Source organism: Vitis riparia, chromosome 15 (assembly GCF_004353265.1).
Source record: "Vitis riparia cultivar Riparia Gloire de Montpellier isolate 1030 chromosome 15, EGFV_Vit.rip_1.0, whole genome shotgun sequence".
In the NCBI taxonomy this organism is placed as follows: domain Eukaryota; kingdom Viridiplantae; phylum Streptophyta; class Magnoliopsida; order Vitales; family Vitaceae; genus Vitis; species Vitis riparia.
Genome location: NC_048445.1, coordinates 4,575,898 through 4,596,332, shown reverse-complemented (window position 1 = coordinate 4,596,332; position 20,435 = coordinate 4,575,898). Strand labels below are relative to the sequence as shown.

The window sequence follows — 20,435 nt, the reverse complement described above, 5'->3', positions numbered from 1 at the left end:
TAAACAAATAGTCCCAATAAGAGGCATAAGCACTTGAAAAATAAAAAATATATATCAATAAATTATTTATATATTGAAGAAAATTTGGATTACAATAATAATATCATTGAAAGTCTATTTTCCTTTAGAATTACCCTAAACATCATAGGAAACGACAATGATCCCAAACTACAAAGTTTAGAGAATGGCGATATATAAAAGACTAGCTAAAATTGAAAGAAACAACTCAAATAACTCATCTTATTAGCAAAACAAAACGTATTTGGACATGTAGTCCAAATCCCCAAAGATGTAAAGTCTATTGGATGTAAACAGATTTAAAATTTAACACCTAAAGACATAAAAACTATTGAATACTAATGGGTTATTATATAAAAGTATAATTGAGATAAAACAAAAAGTGTAGCATAAGGTTTCATAGAGACCTTATATAGCTTCAATAATGGCTCGGTCATATTCATAATCAACATGATATACCATCCTTAAAGGACTTGATATAAATGATTATGAATGAAATAAACAAGTCCTTGAAGATTTAAAATGTTTGATAATTCCCTAAAAGATTAAAATATCTAAAGTAATTATACTAACATGTGTTTGATCAAAGTATCATATCTCAGTGTAATTGGTATACTTTTATATCTTACGAATTGCATATGATAAAATATTATATTTTCCATCAATTTGCTAACAAGACATAAATCTTCATCTACTCAAAGAAATTGAAATCATATCAAACATATGTTATCATATCTTCTTGGAACAATTGACATGGGCTTAGTAGTTACTAGGACATGCAAATGTCGGTTATCTTTTACAAATTTAAAATTTTGCACAAATTTGTCTTCAAAGTCATATCTTCCTTTACTAAATACATTTGCATAATGAAATTTCAAATTTATAAGAGTTAAAGACATATTTAACCAAAATCTTAAAAGGAGGCGAATGGAATTAACTTTAATATAAAGATAGTAATAGTATTGTTATCCATAAATTTTCATAAAAAATTATAATATTTTCCTTTGGATGATAATCATTCTTCCGATACACTTCATTAAAACCTTAATAAGAAAAATCTTATTGGAAATTTTTTTAATCTTTAGGTTTAGTTTATAACAAATTTTATGTTATGATCAATAGAAAGAACTTTAAACATTTTTTGTGTCCTAAACCCGTCCAAATTGCGACTTAAGTTGGTCGAGTCCGGATCGGGTTGGGGGATCCAACTCGTCCGGGTTGGAGCCCACCTACTAAGACAGAAGCGACGTCGTAGGACCCAAAAGGACATGACTCCCACGTGCCAACCCATCTCCCTCCCAATAAGAGCACTGAACCAGACAGTAGCAGAGGACTACTCCAAAGCCCTAACCCTAGCGAAGTGGTTTTGATTCACACCATGGAAGGTGAAGAAGAATCGTCTGCGGGGGCAATGATCGACGAGATCTATTCCAACGGCGGTGACGCAAAGCGCAACAGACCAATCATAAGCGGGGAAGCACTCGATATCGAAGCTTACGCGAGCCTTTACAGTGGGCGAACCAAGATCACCAGGCTCCTCTTCATCGCCGACCGATGCGAGAACCGTCAGATGCAGATGGAGGCGTATCGGATGGCATACGATGAGATAAAAAAGGGCGAGAACACGCAACTCTATAGGGAGGTAGTGCAGAAGATTGATGGAAGGTTGGGACCTCAGTATGGTTTGGACCTGGTGTGGACGGAGTCGGTGGAGCGAAGAGCCGACCAGAGGAGGGAGAAACTAGAGAATGAACTTAATGCTTACAGGGTATGGTGTTGGAATCCTTTGCAATTTGGATTTTTCTTTTGAGTGTATTTGGTTGCTGAGGAAATCCCGCTGAAATGAACGATTTCATAATTTCCTTTTTCTTTCCTTTTCTTTTGTTTTTTCCCCTGTGCGTGTAGAGCATGGTATTTGAATTGTTTATGATTTGGATTTTCGTTTTCGTTTGTTTTGTTGCTGAGGAACCATGGGACGTGAAAGATATTGGGATTTCCAATTGTAAAATAAATTAATCCTTACATAAAAATTTTAACTCACATTTATCAAACAGCGAAAAAAAATCTAAACTGATGGTTTTGAGTTTTGGTGTGGGATGTTTGGTCGCTGCGAAAATGTGGTGAAGGAGAAGAAATTAGAAAGTTTTATATCAGAGACATATTTTAGGTGTATATGCTATGATTTAGAATAGTTGAAGTTGCCATCAAAATTTTTGAACTCTGTACAATATAAAGTGAGACACATGGGGTTCCTCAATGTCTTTTCCTTTATGTAATAGTATAGAGTATTTGATTATGCTTGTGTTTATTGTGTCAACAATCATGGCCTTGAATATATTTATGCTAGTTCTTTTTAATGTATATGGTTGTAGTTAGTGATATACATAAGGGTTTTGGTAGTTTTGGTAGGTTATAGGGGTAACGTACCTTTGTGCGAATGGCTAAAGTACCCATTCTGAATTTCATAATTTGCCTCCTTATGGTGTGATCCTTTCTGCAGACAAATTTAATCAAAGAAAGCATAAGAATGGGATACAATGACTTCGGAGATTTTTACTATGCCCACGGTTTACTTGCGGATGCTTTTAAGAATTATGTTCGAACTCGTGACTATTGTACTACATCAAAGCATATCATTCATATGTGTTTGAATGCAATTTTGGTCAGCATTGAGATGGGTCAGTTCACTCATGTCACAAGCTATGTTAGCAAAGCAGAACAAACCCCTGAGGCACTGGACCCTGTTACAGTTGCAAAGCTGCGCTGTGCTGCAGGATTGGCTCATTTGGAAGCTAAAAAGTACAAGCTTGCTGCTCGCAAGGTTTGTCAGCCCTTCTCTCTGTCTCTCTCTAAATTAGAAACAATGTATGTTTTAAATATGAATAAAAAGTACATGAGAAGGATGGGAGATCCTCCGCAAAAATACAATAACTTATCAAATGTGTATGATTGAATTCCTCCACTATACCATGTAGACCTATAGATTAGTATAGTACCACATGAGAATATACAATTGTATCTCATCACACCATAAGGGTTAACACATCTCCTTCCAAAAGAAACCTAATCAATGCTCCTCTCCTTGTTATCCTAACCCTTTTGTTATATACATCGTGAACCAATCGAGCTGAACAACAATGAAAGGAATGCCTTAAAAGCAGTGGTATGAAATGCCCAGAAAGAGGAATAGAAATAAATTAGATCTTGAAGAGTTTTTGAAGTCTTCCACTTATCCTAAAAAAATTTACCATTTTTTTTCCTTCCATTTGAGAAGGTCTGTCAACCCTTCTTGTGTGCTTCTTAGTTTAGTTGGTGCCAATTTTTTCTTGGAACTTTAGTGCTTTGACAAAATAACATTGCTATGTAACTAATGTCAATCATTGCCCGAAAGCTTATATATTGTGGTAGCTTATTTTTGCTTTATTCAGTGTTCAATGGGTGATGCACTCTTCAGTGAGAGGTATACTCTTGAGTTGGAGAGGCTTTTTTGTTGGTAGAAAAAGGAATAAGGCTTGGAAGGTTGCTCTGTTATGCCTTTTTTGGTCTATTTAGAGGGAAAGAAATAGGAAAGCTTTTGAGAATTGTGAATGTTCAGATCATTCTTTAAAAAGTTCTTTTTTGTATTTATTTTGGGATTGGGTAAGATTGTATATTGGGGAGGGCTCCTTGTCAATGCTTGATTATGTAGATTGGTTAGGAACTCCATAAGGTGCAGTTGTATTTGTATGTCTACGCTTTTTTTTTTGTTTCCTTGTATACATCGTGTATATTTTTCTTTTTAATACAATTACTTTTACCTATCAAAAAAAAAAATCTTTCTCATTGAAGAGGGCAACACCCAAGACACACCAAATAGAGAAAACATGAGGTTTCAAACAACCCGAGTCTTGTCACAATGGATGAGAATGTAATCAACCAATTCTTCCTTTTCATGACAATGAAAACATTTGTTTGCCACTGAACACCCTCTCCTCTTTAAATGATCTAATGTTAAGACTTCATCTCAAGTAGCCTCCCATTGTAAAGAAGCTCACCTTAGGCGGCATCCAAGCATTCCAAATGATTGCAACTGGGAAATTCGAAGAACCTCCTAGCTCCAAAACCTTGTACAGAGCTTTAACAAAAAAAAATTCCGCTCTTCTCCCCTACCCACACCAATCTATCCTCATCATTGTTGCTCACCCTCCACCTTTGCAATCTCAGGAAAAACCTTTCGACTATATCCACCTCCCAATCATTGAGCCTTCTAGAGAAGTGAAATCATTAAGCCTCCTAGAAAAGCGGAGAGCCCAACAACCCCCATTAGAAGAAGAACTGCCACCCAAGCCTCTTTGGAAGTGGCTAGAGCAAAAAAAATCTCAACTTCCTCTCACTACCCATAGAGAAAGCCACTTTGCTTCCAAAAAAAGTCCCATTCCTTATGGTTTTCCAAATGCCAATGTCATACCCATCTCTCACTTTGCGGTATTTCCACCCACCATCCTCTTCCCCGTATTTTTCACTGATTACTTTTTGCCAAAAAGCCCTCCTATCCACTGCCTAACACCAACTCCACTTGCACAACAATGCTTTATTGAGGGACAACAAGTGCCTCACCCTCAACCCTCCCTTGCTTTTACCAAAACATATTATAGCCCATCAAACCAAGTCGGGTTTCTACTCCAAGGCCCCCTCCTCCTTAGAGAAAATTCCTTTGGATTTACTCTAGCTTCAACTTGACTGAACTCGAGATACAAAAAAGGGACATAAAATAAATAGGCATGCTAGAAAGGGTGCTACGGATTAGAGTGAGTCTCCTACCTTTGGAAATGCACTGCCTTTTCCACATAGTCACTCTTTTGTGCAACCTTTCCTCCACATTGTCTCAAATTGAGACAAACTTAAAAAGAGCACCTAACGGGAAGGCCAAATAAGAAGAGGGAAGGACACCAACCTTACACCTAAACTCTTGAGCTAGCTCATCTACATTCTTCACGCTCCCTACTGGAATTAGCTCACTCTTTTCGAGATTAACTTTTAACCTATAAATAGCCTTGAACCACATAAGCAACCAACACAAATAGGTCAACTGATCATGAGAAAGCTCACAAAAAACTAAGATGTCATAAACAAACAATAGATGAGAGACATCCACTCCCTTCCCACCTCTACCACTCACTCGCCAACCTGACAAAAAACCGTCAATCTTAGCCCTTTTGAGCAAACAACTGAGAGCCTCCATGACAATCACAAATGAGTAGGGCGAGAGAGGGTCCCCCTATCTCAGACCTTGATAGCTATGAAAGAAACCTATCAAAGACCCATTAACAAGGATTGAGAAGCTCATAGTAGAAATACACCACTTAATCCACTTGATCCACTTATCACCAAACCCATCTTTTTTTTTTTTTTTTGATAGGTCACCAAAGCCATCTTGTTAAGAACCAAAAGAAGAAAATTCCAATTGGCATGATCATAGGCCTTTTCTATATCCAACTTACAAATTACATCACATGCACTCCTGTATCTTGGGATTACTTCAACAATGAGTTGATAGCCTCATTAGTTATCAAAGAAGCATCCAAAATTTGCTTTCCCTCCACAAAGACATTCTAGGAATAAGACACAACCTTTCCCACAACCTTCTTTAATTTGTTTGCTAGCACTTTAGTTAACAACTTGTAGATGCTACCCACTAAGCTTACTAGCCTAAAGTCCTTTAGGTCCTTAGCTCCCCCTTTCTTCGGAATAAGCACCAAAAAAGAAGCATTCAAGCTCTTCACGAATCTACCATGCTCATGGAACTCCCAAAAAACACCCATCACCTCATCCTTTACAAAGTCCCAATTGAACTGCCAAAAATCCAAAGAAAAATCATCTGGGCCTGGAGCTTTATCCCCATTGAGATCCAAGAGGGCTTTGAACACCTCTACCTCAAAGAACAGCACCTCCAACAAGACTGCCTCATCGTCCCCTAAAACATCAAAAGTCAGCCCCGAACAACTGGGCCTCCAATCCCCATTTTCAGCTAATAAGGATTGAAAGACCTAGACCACACCCTCTTTGATCTTTCTCCCCTCCGAGACCTAGTGACCATTAATTTTAATCCTGACCAAATAGTTCCTTCTCTTATGTGCATTAGCCATTTTGTGGAAGAAACCAATATTTTTGTCACCCTCCTTCAACCATAGCTCCCTAGGCTTTTGCCTCTAGAAAACTTCTTCCAACAAAACCCACTTCTTAAAGTCCTTCCTAGCCAACTGCCTAGCATTCTGTTCCTCCAACGTCAAGGGCCTGGTCTCTTCCTTAGAACCCCAAAAAGCCACTTCTTCCAACAAAATCATATCTACATTGTAACTAATAAAAGTACAAAAGGACAATATAAAGAACGAAAGATTAAGATATACAAGTTTTGATAACAAATATTTGGTGCATTTAAACTACATTTGGTTAGAAGGATAGGATATGATATAATAGACATACATTAGGATATCATTTCCAATGTATATGCATATCCTAGAATTTCATTTCCACTGGATATGATATGCTTGGATATTTTATCTAATAGGATATGTTATATCATACTCATATTTGGTTTGTACAATGACTAAAAATTGGAATAGAAAATATAATGTATTTCAATATTCAATATTTGTTTAAAAATAAAAATCATACTATATCTCAATATTTGCTATTGAAAAAATATGGAATCTCTCCCATATTTAGTTTTATATGAAAATTATTATATAATTTATCATTTAGTAAGTGTTTTTTATTTCTTTATTAATAATGCTCATGATTAAAAGATTAAATAAAAATATTATATTATGTTGTTAAATATATAAAAACATTTTGCATATATTAAATATTAAATATATATATATATATATATATATATACACACACACATATATTAGTAACATATATTCCAAGTATTTTCTTTTTCAAACTACAATTTTAATTTTTTAATAATTTTTTTCACAAAATGACTAATGGAAAATTGAAAAAAAAAAATGAAGAAAATGGATGAGAAGAATCAATTTATGATTTATGAGATTTATATATCCCACATCTCAACTTAGGATTATCATATTCCATGTAGAGGGGATATAGAAAAAGGTTGAATAATATATCCTACCAGCATGTTTGATTGAACATTTGATATAATAAGGGATAAGATAACTTATGCTATTCAATCATCAACTAAACCAAGGATTGGATATGTCATCTTATCTCTTATCCCATTCCATACTATATCCCTTCAACCATAGTCTTAATATTTTGATATCTTAGGAGACCATCATCCTTAATTTTGAACTCACAACAAAAGTATCATCCATCGAGTCTGAATTCTCAGTCTATGTAATTGAAATCGAAAGTACACTAAACAACATTCCATTGTTTAAAACAAAGATGGTTAAAGGATAGAAGAAAAAAAAAGTCAGGGAACACTTAAATCTTCAGATTTCTAAATTTTCTGGTCTTGTAAACATAAACATAAAAAGTTCCAACCAATTATTCCCTTTTCTTTTGGTAAGAGTTTCAATAAATGACTCGATTTGCAATTTCTGAAATAACTACAATAAAAATTGTTAGCATTTGCACAGGTGCTGACTCACAGACAAGATATTAGCCATGCCAAATCCACAAGAATATGAACATTCGTTTCTTCTTCCTCTTTGCACATGTAGCATCTATTAGGCATCTTCCACCTCTGAGCCTTCTTCCTCTTCAATGAGAAAGAATGCATTCAAGTTGGCAAGGGTCCTTTATGGGTAGGAAAAGGAAAAAGGTTTGGTGAGTTGCTCCTTTGTATCTTTATTGGACAGTCTGAAAGGAAAGCAACAGTGGGGCGTTCAATAACAAAGAGCTTTCTGATCAAAGAATTAGATTTGCTTTCCTTTGTAATCATTGAGCGCGGTCCACATTGTTTATAGTTTTAGGCTTTTTCTTAATTGTAGAATTTGTGGATTGGATATGGGCTCATTGAGTGGTGTTGATGTAGGACAACCCTAGGATGGTTGCCTACACTCAAGGGTAGGTGGGCTAGGGTTTTATTTTTAGGGTGTAAGGAGAGGAACAAGGAATAAACTTTATGGTAGAGAAAATTATAAGATAAGAAATAGAGAGAAAGAAGAAACAATGAAGAAGAGATGGAAAACCTTAGAGTCTCACTAAGGCCTTCTAGGAGTCTCACCTAGAAGAAAATCAATGGAGTCTCACCATTGAGGATTGCAACCTTGCAATGAAAGAAAGTATAATATTATTCATCAAAATTCATTCCTTTGATTTACATTGATTAGCCTATTTATAGGCTTCTCTAAGAAATCCAAAGTCTACTAGGACTCTAATAACCTATTCTACTAGGACTCTAATAACCAATTCTACTAGGACTCTAATAACCTATCATGACTCAAATTCTAATTATATTATAACTCAACTAGCTAATCCTAATTAGACTCCAACAAATACCAATCCCTATTCAATTCTAATTAATATTAATCCTACTTAAAGTTTACTTAGGTCTTCCCTTTCTTCCTTGAATAAACTTTAAAAGGCTTTCCCCCATCAATTCTCCCCGGCTTGAAAGAACTCGGCTCCGACGAGTTAGATGCTTGATACAATTCATAGAGATCGGGGTTAATCTTCTGAAAATCCGTTGTCGTAATCCATGTATTCTCAGAATGTGGTTTGCCTCGCCATTTCACCAAAAATTTTTGGTATCCACCTTGTCGAGTAGACACAAGTTGATCATCAAGAACATACTCGATCTCAGGACGTGGGCTAAGAGTAGGTGGTAATTGAAGATCCAACTCTTCACTTACATCGTTGTGATAGCCATGGTAGATATACAAATCTTCCACATTAAATATTGGACTAAAATGCAAGTTTGAAGGGAGCTCTAACAAATAAGCATTCTCACCCAACCGCTTTAGTACCCGAAATGGACCCGCTTTCTTAGCTTGAAGCTTTTGATATGTGTTCGGATGAAATCTTTCTGGTCGTAAACGAACCATCACTAGATCACCTTCTTGAAACTGAATATATCTTCGATGTGCATCTACTACCTCTTTATAGTTCTCATTGCTGATCTTGATTTTTTCTCGTACCTTTTCATGTATATCTCGTATATGACGTGCAAATGCATCACCATCTTGGCTGGTGCGGACAGAAGTAGGTAATGGTATAAGATCAACAGGTTGCTTAGGTTTCAGCCCATATGCCACTTCAAAAGGTGAGTACCCAGTAGTACGATTAGTGGAACTATTGAAAGCAAATTCGGCTTGTGGTAAGACATTATCCCAATTTCTCAATTGATCTCTCACAATGCATCTCAAAAGATTGCCAAGACTGCGATTGACAACTTCTGTTTGTCCATCAGTTTGAGGATGAAAAGAACTTGAAAATTTTAATTGAGTACCTAGCTTGGCCCACAAGGTTTTCCAAAAATAGCTCATAAACTTGACATCGCGATCAGAAACAATGGATTGTGGTAATCCATGCAATCGAACTACTTCTTTAAAGAATAAGGCAGCAACATAAGAAGCATCCGAAGCCTTCTTACATGGGATAAAATGTGCCATTTTGGAAAATCTATCAACCACAACAAATATAGAATCAAAGCCCCGTTGTGTCCTTGGTAATCCAAGTACAAAATCCATGCTCAAGTCTTCCCAAGGTTTGGAAGGAACTGGTAATGGCGTATATAACCCCGTATTTTGCTTTGAACCTTTTCCTACTTGACATGCTCGACATTGTTTGATAACCTTCCAAACATCCTTCTTTAAACTAGGCCAAAAGAAGCGATCTTCCACCAAAGCAATGGTCTTATCTCGTCCAAAATGTCCACCCATTCCGCCTCCATGAAGTTCCCATATGACATGATCACGTAGAGAAGTCCTTGGTAAGCATAAACGATTTTTATAAAACAAGTACCCTTCTAAAATTTGGAAATCAATACATGTTGCTTTTGAACCACTCAAAAGAGAGGAATAAACATCTCCAAAATCAGCATCATTGTCATAGCAATGCTTTAATTCTTCAAATCCAATTGTAGTGGTTGACATGTTTACTAAGAGAAGGGCCTTCCTGCTAAGGGCATCAGCTACTTTATTTTCAATTCCTGCACAATGCCTTAAATTGAAGGTAAACAGTTGAAGAAAACTACTCCATTTTGCATGTCGAGAGTTAAGCTTCTTTTGAGAATTAAGATATCGCAAGGCTTCATGATCTGAATACAAAACAAACTCCTTGTAACTGAGATAATGTTGCCAATGCCTAATTGCTTGCACCACTGCATAGAATTCAAGATCATATGTGGAGTATTTTTTCTTTGCCCCATTGAGCTTCTCACTAAAGAAAGCCACAGGATGTCCCTCTTGGCTAAGGACTGCTCCAATTCCCACATGGGAAGCATCACAGGCCACCTCAAATACTTTCTCAAAGTCTGGTAGGCATAGGATAGGAGGGTTCACCATCTTGGATTTGATTTCTTCAAATGCCTTGTTGGCTGCCTTGGTCCAAATAAATAAACCAGGTTTCATGCATTCAGTAATTGGGGCCATAATAGAGCTGAAATTTCGAATAAATCGTCGATAGAATGTAGCCATTCCATGGAAGCTTCGCACCTCATGGATATTTGTTGGTACTGGCCAATCAACAATAGCTTTGATCTTCTCCGGATCTGTTTCAACACCCTTAGAAGACACAACAAAGCCAAGAAATACAACACTAGGGCTCATGAAAGTACATTTTTTCAAATTAATGTAAAACTTTTCAGCCCTAAGAGTGCGCATTACTTGCTTCAAGTGTTCCTCATGATCTTCACAAGATCGACTATAGATAAGAATATCATCAAAATAGACAACAACAAACCGTCCAATAAAAGGTTTTAATACCTGCGTCATAATCCGCATGAAGGTACTTGGAGCATTGGTTAGTCCAAACGGCATGACTAACCACTCATACAATCCATCCTTAGTTTTGAAAGATGTCTTCCATTCATCCCCTGGTCTAATACGTATTTGATGATATCCACTTCTTAGATCAATCTTTGAGAAGATTACTGATCCAACCATCATATCTAGCATGTCATCAAGTCTTGGAATTGGAAATCGATACTTGATTGTGATTTTGTTGATTGCACGACTATCCACACACATCCGCCATGATCCATCCTTCTTTGGTGTTAGTAGGGCAGGAACTCCACAAGGACTTAGGCTTTCACGAATAAAGCCTTTAGTAAGTAATTCATCAACTTGCCTTTTCAATTCAGCATGCTCTGTTGGATTCATTCTGTAGGCTGGTAAATTTGGTAATGATGCACCAAGAATCAAATCAATGGCATGTTGTATGTCACGCATAGGAGGGAGTTCATTAGGTAACTCTGCAGGCCACAAGTCAGAAAAGTCATCAAGGATTTTACGTGCGTTTGCTGGATATTCCTTGTCTTGCTCTTTAAATTCTTCCACTTTCCGAGCCATTAAAGCAAAAATAACTTTAGTTTCCTTGCTCTCATTTTCAAATTGACACATAGTAAGTACCTTTTTTGGTTGTGCATTCTCATCTGACTTCTTAATTGGAGGGACTTCTTTCATTGGACGAAGGATCTTCTTACGTCCGTTGTGTATGAGAGCATATGTATTTTCATAGCCGTCATGTTGAACTTTTCTATCAAAGAGCCAAGGTCTTCCAAGTAAAATATGACTTACTTTAATGGGTAAGACCTCACACCATACAGACTCTTCAAAGTCCTTACCAAAAAGGAATGTCACTAAACAACGAAAACTTACCGGGATAGAGGTGTCATTAACCCATGCTACTCTGAATGGATTTGGATGTCTCTCTGTTTTAAGGTTTAGCTTCTCAACAAGTTCTTGTGAAGCTATGTTCAAACTGCTACCTCCATCAATGATCATGGTGCATAATCTCCCTTGGCAAGAAATACATGTTTGGAAAATGCTAGTACGCCGCCAATCTTCTTCTCCTTTTACTTTTGGAACGGTTAATAAAGGTCGTACTACAAGACTATGTCCTTCCGTCATACCATCATAGTAGTCAAATTCTTCACTAACTTCATCTTCATTGTAGGTCTCTTCTTCCTTTGGGTAACTTTCCAATTCAGATTCTGGTTCTTCAACACAAAAGTGTAAACTTTTGGTTGGGCATACAACAGCATAATGACCATGCCCACCACATTTAAAGCATAGAGGAGTCACGTCTACTTTTCTATCTCCATTACTCGTTGAATTTTGCCCCTTATTACCATTCTTATAAGCCACATTCGAAGTTTGTTGAGTGTTGCCCCCACCATTCACATGATTAGGAGTTCTGAAGTTTGATGTGCTTAAAGGTTTGCTTGCTGTCCTGTTGGAGAAAGTGCTCCCAATTTGTGAACTTGGACTCCTGGAAACCCGGAATTTGAGGCCTTCTTCTATTTTGAGGGCTAGTTGATAAACGTCATCTACGGTATAAGTGTGTGCAGCTATCATCTCAAGTTGAATCTCCATTCGAAGTCCAGCTTTGTAACGGGCTGCAAGTTGAGCATCACTTTCCCGCACTTGATTTCGAATGCTCAATTCATGGAATTCTTCTGTATATTCTTCAACGGACTTGGGACCTTGTTTAAGGGAAAACAATTTTGTATACATAAGTTGTTCATAATCAGTTGGGAGAAAGTGCTCCTTCATCTTCAACTTCATCTCGTCCCATGTGTCAATAGGCGGTTGGCCAATTCTATGAGCTTGATTCTCAATGTTATGCCACCATAGACGTGCTGCTCCTTTCAACTTTGCCTTCACAAAACGAACTTTTCTATTTTCGGGCATTGCATACCAATCAGAGTAATCTTCCATTGACATAATCCAATCAAGAAAAGCTGTTGGATTTAGTTTTCCATAAAATTCAGCAACTTCAAGACGTACCTTTTTTGTCACATCCTCATCTAGCTCAAAAAGTTTGGCCCTTCTTTGATTCCCCATCATAAAATTGTCTTGTTCTTCGCGTGATCGATTTGGCGATTGTCTAAATTGATGACTTGCGATCTCCTCTTCAATTGGTCGTTTTTCTTGGCTCTTTTCTAATAACTTCATGATCTCATCAAGTTTGCTATTTAGTTGTATTATAGCATCTTGATGGGATTGTTGTGTGGCTGAAATTTCCTCCAAGCGTATTGTAGCGGCATCTTGATTGCTAGAAGTTTTTTTGGAACTCATGCTTGCATAAGTTGCTCCGCTCCTTAATTGCATATGCCTTCAAGCCAAGAATTTTGGCTCTGATACCAAAATTGATGTAGGACAACCCTAGGATGGTTGCCTACACTCAAGGGTAGGTGGGCTAGGGTTTTATTTTTAGGGTGTAAGGAGAGGAACAAGGAATAAACTTTATGGTAGAGAAAATTATAAGATAAGAAATAGAGAGAAAGAAGAAACAATGAAGAAGAGATGGAAAATCTTAGAGTCTCACTAAGGCCTTCTAGGAGTCTCACCTAGAAGAAAATCAATGGAGTCTCACCATTGAGGATTGCAACCTTGCAATGAAAGAAAGTATAATATTATTCATCAAAATTCATTCCTTTGATTTACATTGATTAGCCTATTTATAGGCTTCTCTAAGAAATCCAAAGTCTACTAGGACTCTAATAACCTATTCTACTAGGACTCTAATAACCAATTCTACTAGGACTCTAATAACCTATCATGACTCAAATTCTAATTATATTATAACTCAACTAGCTAATCCTAATTAGACTCCAACAAATACCAATCCCTATTCAATTCTAATTAATATTAATCCTACTTAAAGTTTACTTAGGTCTTCCCTTTCTTCCTTGAATAAACTTTAAAAGGCTTTCCCCCATCAGGTGTTGTTTTTTGTTAGTCCCTCTTTCTTTTTTGGTGGTGCTATCAACGCTTTTTGTATATTCCCTATGTACTTTGGGGGCACTTTTTTGGCATTTCTCTTTACCTATGAAAAAAATGATTTTGTTGCATTATGTCATGGATTAATTAACCCTCTGTAATGGGCTTCGGAGAAGCGTGATGTCCTAGTTGTGTACAATATCAATTTATCAGAAAAATATGAAGCTTTCTTGTCAATCAACTCCATAAATACATGTGGGAATGTTCATTTTGGTCATAACCTGTTCTAGGAATTGATCTGCTGAATTTTTGAACTCCTAATGTATTTTAGAAAGGTTGGCATAAGCTCAAGAAGAGTTTGAACCCTGGTTCCTGGGACAATCCTAAATGGGCTTTGCTGGCTACACCTTATAATACGACTACTAGTTATGATATTGCTAATACAGATTCTATCAAAATGTTCTTTTATTGTTGGGGTCAGGAAGTGGATCATTCTGTCTGCATATCTATTGAGGCACACAGTTCTTTTCTTTTCCTTGGCACTCTAGGCAGTGAATATACATCCATTTGCAGTATTAAGTGTCAGAGTAAAATTTTCTCTTGTTTCCACTATCTGTCTTTTTGAGTTCCATTTGTTGCTAGTTTAATGCATCTCTTGTCTCTAACGAATGATTGGTCTGGGATATCTCAAAAGTTTTCTTTTAATGTTTGTTTGAGATTAAGAACACCTGTGTTTCTCTGAAATTTCATGAGTATTGAGTAATACATGCTCAGTTATTTTGTTGGAATAATGAGTTGGTTACTTGGATGCAACATAGAAGAGAAATTTTCAGATTATTATGCGCCATATTGAATTGATCATTCCATCAATGAATTAATGTCTCTGGTTTATTCACAGTTCTTGGAAACAGGTGCTGAACTGGGGAACAACTACACAGAAGTGATTGCTCCACAAGATGTTGCTACCTATGGTGGTCTTTGTGCACTTGCAAGCTTTGACCGTACAGAGCTGAAGGCATCTATTGAGTGTTTTTCCTTTTCAATAGTTGTTTTTCTCTATGGTTTCATGATTGCTTTCTAATTGAATGCTTTCACTTGGCAGAATAAAGTTATAGACAATCTCAACTTCCGGAACTTCTTAGAGTTAGTACCTGAAGTAAGGGAGCTTATTCATGATTTCTATTCAAGGTAACTTTATGGTCTTATGTGTGATCTCTGTGATTTTATTAGTCTGCCTTATAGCTATCTAATCATGCTGCACAATGTTGTCTGGCATTCTCCTAATAGCAAAAAATGTAAAGTTTCATTTAGGATTAAATTGAAACAAATATGATTATTAGGAAATGTAAAGTTCCATTAGGGATTAAACTAACATTGTATTTAAAGGAAGAGATTTGGGAGGAAAAGATTAGGATTGATTTCAAAGCCTCAAATTTAGTATTTGGAAGAAAGGGAATTCTTAGAAGGAAAGAATTTCAAAAAATTTACTGGAACAATGTTTAAGTTTTGAATTCTTTTTTTTTATTTTTTTGATAGGTAAATAGAGCATGTCTTAGAAGCGGTGAAAACAGTACATACGAAGTATACAAGCAGAACGCCCAAAAAACTAAGCTTAAGTTTTAAATTCCTTTAAACCATGGTAAAACTTAATGGGATTTAAATTTCATTAAATAGGAAGCTAAATCGCAATTTCCTCTTTTCCAACATTGCCTCTATTTCTCTATCTTCTTCTCTTCAACTTTTTTTGATGACTAAAGCAAGAGAGTATTATAAACAAAGACCGCCAAAACAAGAGAGTATTCTCTGCAACTTGGTACATGCATTCTTTTTCTACTTCAATGGCTTTTTAATGGTAGAACCTTTGCTAAGAAGTTATTTCAAATAAGTATAGAGATTTGTTTTTTTTTCTTTTTTTTTTTTTAATCTAATAGATAGATTCTTGTATAGAATGAAAGGAAAAAAATTGTTATTATAATTAATGTATTATTTTAATGTTTTTTAGCAGTGTAAATAATTGTTCTTTTGGATAGAATTCTGAATTTTAATCTTACTTATGTCATTTTAGTTATATCTCTATTTTTATATCACTTATATCATGTTAGTTATATGTCTTTTTTTTATAATTACTGATAGATTTATATTGGGATTAAAGCAAAAATTTCTTTGCTATGATAATTAATCATTTTTTAGTTTTAGTAGCAATTTTTTTATTTGAGTGAATTAAAAAGTTGAATTTAAGGAAACTTAAATCCTTCTAGGAATTATTTGTTGTTTTAGTTTTGTGTAGAAACTTTAAATAATTAGTAATGATTGTTCATTTAATTTTTTAAATGATAAATGATATTCTTTATTAATTTTATCATAATGAATTTATTTATTATAATTAAATTTATTAATTAGTTTGGTTTTATTTATGAATGTTTAATGTTTGAATCATTTAAAGTTATGATTGATGCGGGGTTAAAATAGTACAACAGCATTATTTCTTTTCCACCTGTCTCACAATACCAAGCAATAGAAAAAAAATTGTTTTAATTTCAATTCCTTCTCAGACCAAACAATATGAAGGAATGGAAATCCAATTTCATTTCAAATTCCATGAATTAAATTATTTTCCTTTGGAATGAAGCAAACACAGCATAAAATGAAATATAGTTGTTTTATTGGATGGAAAGTAGCTTTGTTTGTTATAGTTTTAATTTTCATTCTTGTCCATTTCAAGTGGGTGATGATTCAAGATGTTCCAACAGTGGTTTAGAGCCTTTTTGAGAGTGCTTTTGAGAGAGTTAGAAGTGCTTCGGTGCTTCCTAATGTTTGGAAGTGCTTTGCTTGTAAAAATTAGACATTTGGAAAAGTTTTGAATTTTACTTCTAAAAACTAGAGAATCACTTGAAGTGATTCTTGGACTAATAGTTATTAGGCACTTCTTCCAAAAAACACTCTTTATTATGTAACATGTTACCAAAAACACTAATAAAAGATTTTTTTAAAAATTTATATTCAAATACTAACAAATTCTCCATAAGATCTTTTCTGATAGAAGAGCTAAAAGGCATTACAGGCCAAAAGCACTTTTACCAGAATCACTCTCAGACAAGCACAAAGTATCACTGGTAACAGAACTACAAGCAAAAACACTTTTATAAGATTCACTCCCAAACATGCTCATATCATAATATTATTGAATGGACTAAGGGACTGAGTGGCATCCTTGTTGCAATTATTTTGGTATTTTTTACTTGGTTTTTATCCCTTCCTAGGAAAGAAATAATGAGTAAAGTTGGGAGTTTCTTCTTATTAAAAAAAAAAAAAGCCTTGACAAGGAGAATGCTTTCTTTTCTTCCTAGTGTCACAGCTGATATGAAATTATATCAGTTTACCAAGTCAGACATCCCGCTTCGGAAGATTTAGCTCTAGAAATGTTCTTAATACTTATTGTGACATTACAGAAGTTAATGCAAATTTGAAACAGTTTACCAAGACCATCAGAAAACCATACATTTGATGTAGAAAACATCCCATTATCTTCCTTTTTTTTCCCTGCTATTCTATTGTTCCATTCAAGTGCAATGTCTATACAAGTTAACAGTTACTTAGAAAACTTACATTGATCAGTATTGTAATTTTTGTCTTTTATTTTCACTGTTATCTGCATGGCTTATTTAGCTATCTGGAAGCATCATGAACCCTGTTCCATGTGACCTCAATTATGGCATGGGATTTCTCTTGGTAATTCTATCTGTATCCTTGTATTGATGTCCTTCAAATCCATCTATTACCATTATTTCTGCCACTAAATTTCACTAATTTAAATTTGCTTAGAAAATTATTTATCAACATTTAAAACTGGTAAATGCATTGACGTAACCTTACTTCAAGTTGTATCATCTGCTCCTTCATAACATGACTACTTTTATTTGCTTGATAGGTTATAGATGCCTGTTGTCTTGATTTATTTCTCTTTCCAGTATTCTTAGTTTCAAGTCTGAAGACTCTTTCCTTGTTGCAGCCATTATGCATCATGTCTTGATTACCTTGGAAATCTCAAAACAAACCTGTTACTTGACATCCATTTGCATGACCATGTTGAAATGCTGTATAATCAAATCCGCCACAAAGCCCTCATCCAGTATACGCATCCCTTCGTGTCTGTTGACCTGCGGATGATGGCTAATGCTTTCAAAACGAGTGTTGCAGGGCTGGAGAAAGAGCTTGAAGCTTTGATTACTGACAACCAAATACAGGTATTGTTTCATTGCTAATTTTTTTTCTTGTTAGACCTTAATTGTCATTTGTAAAGAAAACAGGTTAATAGTTGATGTTATATACCCAGAAAACTTCACTGTAGGCTTCTACACAACCTATCAGTTTGTGTAAGAGCCTGACTTCATCCTTTGTACACCAATATCATCATTGGTTTTTGTGATCAAATCTCTTGTTTTCATGCAGGCTCGGATCGACTCACATAACAAAATTCTCTACGCACGACATGCAGATCAAAGGAATGCAACTTTCCAACGGGTTTTGCAGACAGGCAACGAGTTTGATCGTGACGTTAGGGCAATGCTGCTGCGAGCAAACCTCCTCAAGCATGAATACAATCTTAGGGCATCAAGGAAACCATAAACATCAATATCCCGGAGGATTAGGTGTTACCATGTTGATTAAGTCCAGACTTGGTCAGCTAGTATGGGAGATGTGGAGAACCAAAATCCTTTGAAAAGAGGGGAATGAAAAATGACCCATGCTCTATAGCTGTTTTCATTTTGATGGGTGCAGGAAGGGTGTTTGTGGAACTATGACCAACATTGATGGATTATATGTTGTGTATATACTCAAAATTATTCACCTTAGTTGCCACATTGATTCTTTCTCATATCTTTGGTTCTCTCATCTTCTTCTCCTTTCCAAACAGGGACTGAAATTTGACACTTAACGAATTTGCCAGAACCCTACCCTTAGACTCTCTTTTGTAACCTTTTTGTCGCAGTGCAATATTATTCCACTTGGGGAAAGCTCTCCTCCTTTGGCACTGAACTGGATTCTTTCCTTAAAAGGGCTCGAGTTGTGCTGAGGCAAAGCTCAAGCTTTCATTTTTCAATTCCTTTTTCTTGGTTCACTCTCTGATTTCAACCTTTTAGAACTGGGCTTGTACGATAGTAAAAGTAAGACCTTTTTTATTGGGTGTTAAATGCCCACATGCACTGGTTTTAGGGATCACATGTCTCAGTCACATGCTCAAAGGTAAAAGAACTTGGCCGACAGTGGTCAAAAGTGCAATCAACAACACAAGAGATCAGGTCAAGATTCTTTCAAGTGTGAGATTTCCACCTCACCGACTTTATTATTCATTAATAAATTAGCTTCATCCCAGGGATAAGTTGAAGGAAAGAAAATATTTAGGTAACAAAGAGTTGAAATTGAACTTTGTTGAATATATATATATATATATATATATATATGATGAAATGCAAATCTTTAAATAAAGGTGCCAATAAATAAAATCAAGGCATGAAGATCGAAACGAGAATGAGACTATGCTACCGAAAATTCTCATCTTGATATATTAAATATATATGGTAAAGTTTAGGTTGTTGGATGAGAGTATAAACAAATAAATGAGATTTGAGCATAAAATCATAGAACCTACACGACTTGATTGGTAATACCATTTCGATACCTAATTTGATACCTAGTGATAATAAAATCACATTTATAACTTATATTTACCATTAAATTCTAAGTTATAACATTTTTTTTTTAAGTGTTTTAAATTTTGTAAAATATGATCACTTATTTAAGTAAGACTAAGGCTCTTTCAAGTGCAAGGCACGTGAACAATTAGGTAATAAAGTTAATATTATATAAAATTTTAATTATTTAATAAAAATTGAAACAATATTTTTATTGTTTTAGAAAATATTGTTACTTCATGAAAAACTCTACGCATATATTCATTTTTTAATAAAAAAAACCCAGATGTCAAATGAAAATAATTAATTATTTTTTATTATTTAAAAACAAGCATGTATTATTATTTGTTGTGTTGGTGAGTATGACATAATCAAATAGAATTTGTTTAATATTTTTTCCCTAAAATTTTAAGAAATAAAAAAATTATTAATTTTATTTAATTAGATTTATTAAACTTTTATAAAACTAAAATAATAATCTTATTATGAAATTTCTAACACTTATCAAATTAAAATAAAGAAAAATTATACTTTAATCACAATCTTTAAAAAAAAAAATTAGGTGTGAAATTATTAACACTGATAAACACCAAAAGTGGATATATGCTAATTTTATGACACCTATTATAATTAGAAAATAAATAAATCCTAAATTTAAAAAAAAAACTTAAATTTTAAATTAAAATAGTTACATCGATTTTGAAATTAATCTTATAATTTTATATAAATAAAGAAATTATTTATAGAAAAACAAAAGAATAAGAGAATTACATATATTCTCTATTCTAAAGAATATCTTTAAAAAATGTACTCATATTTTTTTCTCTTTTAAATATAAATTTATTAATATTTTCTTATTCTTCAATTTCATAACATTTTTAAATAT

At 34.8% G+C, this 20,435-nt stretch overlaps 1 protein-coding gene across 1 annotated transcript; it reads left to right on the top strand.

Annotated features, from left to right (window-relative positions):
* Positions 1-1,334: 1,334 nt before the first annotated feature.
* On the top strand, positions 1,335-18,888 carry LOC117932121 (COP9 signalosome complex subunit 1). The gene is made up of 6 exons (XM_034853176.1): positions 1,335-1,786; positions 2,519-2,839; positions 14,755-14,871; positions 14,959-15,044; positions 17,866-18,100; positions 18,306-18,888. Exons 1-6 carry the CDS (start codon positions 1,397-1,399, stop codon positions 18,480-18,482), a joined length of 1,326 nt encoding a protein of 441 aa, XP_034709067.1. The 5' UTR covers positions 1,335-1,396; the 3' UTR covers positions 18,483-18,888.
* Positions 18,889-20,435: the final 1,547 nt, after the last annotated feature.